A 7,371-nucleotide genomic window follows, 5' to 3' on the forward strand; every position below is an offset into this window, starting at 1 on the left:
AAATCCAAGGGTGTGAATACTTATGATACCCACAGTATTTATTTAACTTGGCAAGTCAGTTAAGAACAAATTCTTATTTACAATGACGGCCTACCCCGGCCAAACCCTAACTTGGACGAAACTGGGCCAATTGTGCGCAGCACTACTGTATGGGACTCCCAATCACGGCCGGTTGTGATACAGACTGGAATCGAATCAGAATCTGTGGTGACGCCACTAGCACTGAGATGCGGTGCCTTAGACCGCTGTGCCACTCGGGAGCCCGAATGTATGTGTTGTATTATGAAGTTAATAACATATCAAATTTCCTTAGTTTGAGAAGATTGTTCCCTGATAATACAAAATTACATTTCATACCCTTAATCCTGTTGGCCCAACTAACTGCATAGGAGTCATAACATGCGGTGATACCCTCATTTAGGTACCTCCGATTCGTGGGTATCTTACCATAATATAACCCACAGACATGCATAGACCTTGATGAAAATCATAATTAGACTTTGCCACCCAAAGTGGACAAATATGTGAAATATGGCGTTCTGGCCCATGGACTCATTCATGTCTGGTGTGTTGGACTGCTCATCACACATTGGAAAGCTATTGGGGTGTGATATGAGGTCATAGTCACAATGAAATCAACTGCTTTAGAGTTTGTTTTAAATCTTATATGCTACATGACCATGAAATACTGCATTCAAATAGAATAGGCATCATACATTTAATAGTTTCACATAATGCTTATTTTCTTAAATTAAATTAGGCTACCTTACTTTAGATTGTAACATTATCAAATCTCAAAATGTTCCGTTTGGTGCGTGGGTCTGGCTCATGGACTAGGCTTATATAGGCCACACACAGTTAATCAGTCAGCAAAATGACGTTCAACTGAAAAGGCACTTGCTCAACGATTTGTAGACGGCCCAGGCGCTTGTAGCTGCACCGCCTGTTTAGGCCTAAAACAATCGTGCATTTTATTTTTTAAGTGTAGGCCAATAGACTAGTCCTATAGGCTTACATTTAAATATAACTTATTTTGATTTGATTTAAACAATAGAAAATAAATACATTAAAAATAAATGAATTAACTAAAATAGCCTGTAGACATCATAACCAAAGCCGATGAAACAATTAGATGACTATGATGGCCTATACGAAGAAATTACTCAATTGAACATAAAAATATATATCCGCATATAGGCCTAAATGTAGTAATATATGCCTACCTAAATAAATCCGAAACTATGTTTGCTATTTTTGTTGATTGATCAGTGAACCCGCTTAAAAACTTAATCCAAAAACATCCCACGAATGAACTTTCCAAATCACTTTCCCCTAATCCTAATTTGCATATAAGAAAATGCGCGGACGTCAAAGGAGCAGGGATCTGTATGGTTTTAAAGGGTCAGACGAGGGGTTAGTTGGGGACAATAACCCCACATGAGAAGTTAGATAGCGACCGTCTGGATTAGTGATGCCAATGCCAATTTGATCAATGGCTAGAGTCCTTCATCTTTGGATCCTCTCACCTTTTTTATTTTCTGGTCTCTCAAAATGGCATCGCATTCAATGGAAATGCGCTTGGTTTTGTTAGGTGAAACGTGTATCCGATTCTCACAAGCTAGAGCAGCACTTCGGTGAAATGTTAACCTGAAGTTGACATGAAGTTTTCACGTCATATTAGGCCTGTATATTACAACAGCAGGCGATTCAATGAAATTTTCAAAGGCCTGTATTAAGTGACCGATTAATTCGCTGACTTCAGTAGGCTACAATGCAACTGTTGGCCTTCTTATGTAGGGCTAATGTCATCATTTTGAGGAAGGACGTTGCCAATAATGCGCAACGGCTTTAATTTGCAACTTCATTCTGCAAACGTTTAGGATACATGATGAGAGTGCAGTTACTAGATTTTGCTCTAAACCTATTCTTATCTTTTGATCAATGCATCAAACTTTTCAAAAATCAAAATGTATTAACATGTCTTTACACTACCTTAACATTTCTTGAAATTCTATAAATGTTCACTGGGCAATTCTATTTTATTTTAAATAAACAATTGCGTTTTAGGTAGGCTATAGTCATTCATGCACATAAATTAAAACATTTTCCTCGATTTGTATTAGGCAAATTAATGGCATCTTTTAAAAACTCATTTTCGAATAAAATGCCTTCATTGTTTAAAGGGATGTTTTTAACAGGCCTAACCACTCCCAAAACAATCAACGTTAATACTTTCGATACCTAATTAATATGGATCATATAGAGATGGAAATGTTAGTGAATTTGTTGTTTGTAAATGTGTTAGTGAATTGATTAGGTTAGCCTATTCGTATATTGAGCAGTGTTTAGCCTATCTGATGTTGTTTTAAAATCAATGTTCCTCACTTGTGGGCCTATTTATAATACTGCTCTCTCTCTTGTAAATTTAGTTCAGGTTAAGCCAATTAAAATTCGTTGTAGTAGGTTTATATTTTCTTTTAAATCAGAGGTTGTAAATTATCTTTGGGGAAACTGTGTGCATCTGGAAAATGTCAAATTATATACATACTTCAACACTGAATTTCAAACATTAGGATGTTAATTAGTCATAGCCTATGCGTCTTTTTAGAGGGACGAACGTTGACTTAATCGGACATGGCATTTGTAAAAACCAGGTTAATAACTTCATAAAAACACACCTCTCAAGAACTCCCACAGTATCCAAATAACATCTCGTGTTTGTTCTAAGAAGATACTACCAGTACTGTTAGCCTATCAGTTACCGGCCGCTGTATCAAACTCTTTCAAGATGGTGAGTAAATTAACTTTTCAGGGTGCAAACTCCGCCAGATGAGTCGATTTCATCCGGTTTAATATGAATTCACTTTATCCTGAATCCTTCAGAAGGCCGCGGGCATGGAGAGAGAGTTCGGGCCGACTCTTCCCTGGTTGCTATTTGTCTGCGCGAGGCCCAGGGTGCCCTTTTGATCATTTCAATCTCTCCTCGGTGCGCTCCTTCTGATTGGTCGAGGGAGTAAAACGGGGAAAATCTTTAATTAAGTAGATAATCTCTTGTTGGGATGAGAGTGGGTCCATTTCAGAGCCCCCCTCTAGCGAGTCCCACATGAGTATCTTAGCATATACGGCCAGTGTTGATTGGGGTTGTGGATGTATGTAGGGTAGTAGCTCTCACTATATCATCTATCCTCATTTAGAGAGCTGCTGAATGTGCATGCCATCCCTCTATTCTCTCTAATCTCTTCTGTCAGGATGTTCATGCATTTGGAGGTCTGTTACTATATCTTCATTTTGATGACTCACATGACAAGGTCCTGCTTCAGCTGGTGAGTTTAAACTATTTTGGACTCTTTGTTATTGCCTCATCCATCCAAAGCAATGGATGTGATAGGAAGGTTGTTAATTAAGTATTGTACATAGGCTTTTTGGAATAGAGAAATAATTCAATGATTTTGATGGTGAAAGGTTTTTCTATTTACTAATGAAATAAAAAAGTTAGTTTAAGTTTGAAAATGGTTTACCAAATGGTTTACCAATTAGGCTTTTTGATTTTCCTTTATGAGAATCTACAGATGGAAAAGTATTAAATAATGATTATTCAATATTGTCCTGTAATTCTTGTAATGTTTATTACTCATTCATCTACTTTCATCTCAGTCTATTTTACTGAGTATTTTTTTGTTTTTGTTTAGGTCTTTTGGATATAACCTACTCAGAAATGTCACTTTAACACCATGGTTACTGATCAGCAGGCCAGGGTTTAATTCATTTGGGAGACAAGGATTTATAGGAATGATATGGTTTAGAACCATGTTATTATATGTTTTAGTACTGCGTTATTTAAAATAGATAATGATGCTTTAGTACCATATTATTCAATGCTATCAAAGATACCTAATGAGAGATGTTAAGTGAGGGAGCTGTGGAATTCCTGCCCTTGCTGAAGGACACTTAATTCCCAGAGTTAATAAGCTGTCTCCTCTTCCAGGTCAGTGAATAATTTCCTGATGACTGGACCTAAGGTAAGCCAACATTCTTTTGATCTTCTGCCCAGATCCCCTTTCCCTTCCCTCCTTCCCTCCCTAAAAAGAGAGCAAAAACCACCCTGTGAGGATCTCTTACAAAACCTCACTTCGAAGACATTATTGCGTTACGTTACTCTCTTTCTCCCTCTCTGTTTCCATCTATTGACAGCATCTACTTTTCTCCACAATGAGAGTTTATGGTTCATATACATATGCATTGTCATCATTTATTTGTTATAACAACAGCAAGAGTATAACTTCACAGGGTTATGCTGGCCTTTTGGGTTCACTCCTTATTTGTATCTAATGCACTTGACCTTACTGAGGCTAAGAAGCTTTGAATGTCCATGGGTTTTGGTAGTAGAGGTGGAGAGTTATTGGGTTCAGTGTGTATAGAGTCAGTGGCAGGAGAGGATCTGGAAAGGTTTTAGGTCAATTTAATTTATTTTTCAGTCAATTTAGGAAGTTAACTGAAATTCCAATTCCAATTTTACCCATGAGAGGCAATGGAGGCAGTGGAGGCACAAGAGGTCCCAGGATTGCGTGTGTATCGCACAGGAGGCTGTTGGTGAAGGGATGAGAGCTCATAATAATGTCTGGAATGGAGTGACTGGAATGGTATACCGTTCCCTTCATTTTGTTCCAGCCATTACTATAAGCTCTCCTCCCCAATTAAGGTGCCACCAGCCACCTGTGGTATAGAGACAATGGAGGCAGTAGAGGTCCGTTGGTCGTTGAGCTAAATTAGAGGCAGGAAAGGCCGTAGAGATCTCTCTGTGTTGAGTGGGAATAAACCAGAGGCAGTAGAGGCAGGAAAGGCAGTAGAGATCTCTCTGTGTTGAGTGGGAATAAACCAGAGGCAGTAGAGGCAGGAAAGGCCGTAGAGATCTCTCTGTGTTGAGTGGGAATAAACCAGAGGCAGTAGAGGCAGGAAAGGCCGTAGAGATCTCTCTGTGTTGAGTGGGAATAAACCAGAGGCAGTAGAGGCAGGAAAGGCCGTAGAGATCTCTCTGTGTTGAGTGGGAATAAACCAGAGGCAGTAGAGGCAGGAAAGGCAGTAGAGATCTCTCTGTGTTGAGTGGGAATAAACCAGAGGCAGTAGAGGCAGGAAAGGCCGTAGAGATCTCTCTGTGTTGAGTGGGAATAAACCAGAGGCAGTAGAGGCAGGAAAGGCCGTAGAGATCTCTCTGTGTTGAGTGGGAATAAACCAGAGGCAGTAGAGGCAGGAAAGGCAGTAGAGATCTCTCTGTGTTGAGTGGGAATAAACCAGAGGCAGTAGAGGCAGGAAAGGCAGTAGAGATCTCTCTGTGTTGAGTGGGAATAAACCAGAGGCAGTAGAGGCAGGAAAGGCCGTAGAGATCTCTCTGTGTTGAGTGGGAATAAACCAGAGGCAGTAGAGGCAGGAAAGGCCGTAGAGATCTCTCTGTGTTGAGTGGGAATAAACCAGAGGCAGTAGAGGCAGGAAAGGCGGTGCTGGCATGTGCTGTGCTGTGGTGGGTGGTCATCATTATCCCACCAGACCCCAGTGAGAAGCAGAGAGGTGGTGGCTCAGTCTCTCAACAGGCCACTTGAGACATATCATTCACACAGTCTCAACAAGGACCAGAGAGCTGGGCGAACTAGCCAAGTGGACATGGTGAACATGTAAAGAATAGGAATTGGGATTCTTAACTCACTCAGGGGTTGTGAATCATGTTCAAAAAGTTGAATTAATATTGTATTAAGACTTTTTTAGTCAATTTCTGTTGCTAACCGAAGCTAATGTTTATGAGTATTATTACAACAAAAACTCAGTTAATACACTAGGAATTTGGGGGTTATAGAACTAAATGTCTCTAGAATTAGTTGCTTTTCATGATTGAACCTATTCAGTTTTTAGTATATTGTACCATCACATATGCCATGATGATATACTCCTCTGTGTTCCTCCAGGCTTACCTGATTTACTCCAGCAGCGTAGCAGCCGGGGCGCAGAGCGGCATCGAGGAGTGCAAATACCAGTTTGCCTGGGACCGATGGAACTGCCCTGAGAGAGCTCTGCAGCTGTCCACACACAGAAGCCTCCGCAGCGGTAAGAGCCAATGACCCAGGCTCCATTGGAATTCTGAATTCCACTTTGGAACTTTGGAATCTCAATTAGAAAGTTTGGAGAATTTGGGAACTTCTGTTGTGCTGCCCAAATGACTCCATCTTTTTCTGCCTAAATGACACTATTCTCCATATAGTGCACTATTGTTGACCAGACCAAATCTAGGGCACTATATGGTCAAAAGTAGTGCACTATATGCTGACTAGGGAATAATTTGATTTGCCCTTTAATAACAGACCAGCTTTAAGTCACAGATAGGCCCATCCAGGTCAAGGAGAAAGAACTCTTTCTAGAAAGTGAGATGGCGTTTGTTTGTTTGTTTAGTCAGGAGATTCATCAGTCAAAAGGATCGTTACAGCAACCCCACGGCCACTACGGTTCCCTCACCCAATACAACAGCAACCCCACGGTCACACTGGCCAAAACAAACACTACTAATCCAATTCACAACATCCTACTGAGCCTCCCATCGACGGGACCCTGCTCAGGGGCCTTGTGAAAACATGGCACCCCAATGGCAATTAGAGGCAATGTGTTAATTACCAGGAGAGATAGGAGATAAAGGATACTGTGGAGTGAGAGGCGTTGAAATAGAAGCCCCACTCTAAAGATAAGGGTTAGGGTCACAGGCTAGAGGAGAGGAATGACCTATTCAGAGGATGGCATTCCTGAGTACAGAAGGCATTCCTGAGTGCATTTTAAAATGTCTCTCTCACCCAAAGCAAACAGAGCGACAGCGCTTGTCCTTGACATCAGTTCAGTAATCATTGCTACTATAATATAATAATATATCATCTGTTTTTTCCACAGCGAACAGGGAGACAGCGTTTGTCCATGCCATCAGTTCAGCAGGAGTCATGTACACTCTGACAAGGAACTGCAGCCTGGGGGACTTTGACAACTGTGGCTGTGATGACACCAGGAATGGACAGCGGGGTAAGAGAAGATTTTAAAAAATCCACACACAGATCATTGCAAGACACGCATAGATGAAACAGCTGATGTACATATTGTGTTGTAGTCATGTGATGGGATTCGGTTGTAGGCAAAAAAACATTTAAATGATCTTTTCAAGTACTTCGGAAATAATTCCCTTCCACGTATTTCCGTCACAAATGGTGAGCCACCCTCTCGTACAGACAAAATCCTGCTTGTGTCCCCAGTGGGTAGGAGGGTGGGGGGCTGCTGCAGTGAACTGATGGTTGGGTTATGTTTACAGGGGGTACAGGCTGGCAGTGGGGGGGCTGCAGTGACAACGTG

The 7,371-nt window shown here is 41.1% G+C and overlaps 1 protein-coding gene across 1 annotated transcript in view; it reads left to right on the plus strand.

Moving 5' to 3' along the window:
* Positions 1-3,085: 3,085 nt before the first annotated feature.
* LOC124037259 (protein Wnt-8b) overlaps positions 3,086-7,371 on the plus strand; it is a 9,172-nt gene continuing 4,886 nt past the window's right edge. Inside the window, exons 1-5 of the mRNA XM_046351941.1 lie at positions 3,086-3,323; positions 3,986-4,019; positions 5,955-6,093; positions 6,922-7,047; positions 7,331-7,371. The exon at positions 7,331-7,371 is cut by the window's right edge and continues 102 nt beyond it. Coding sequence (XP_046207897.1) covers positions 3,250-3,323; positions 3,986-4,019; positions 5,955-6,093; positions 6,922-7,047; positions 7,331-7,371 — 414 coding nt within the window. The 5' untranslated portion in view covers positions 3,086-3,249. The remainder of the gene's footprint in view (positions 3,324-3,985; positions 4,020-5,954; positions 6,094-6,921; positions 7,048-7,330) is intronic.

This window comes from Oncorhynchus gorbuscha, linkage group LG06 (assembly GCF_021184085.1).
Source record: "Oncorhynchus gorbuscha isolate QuinsamMale2020 ecotype Even-year linkage group LG06, OgorEven_v1.0, whole genome shotgun sequence".
In the NCBI taxonomy this organism is placed as follows: Eukaryota; Metazoa; Chordata; class Actinopteri; order Salmoniformes; family Salmonidae; genus Oncorhynchus; species Oncorhynchus gorbuscha.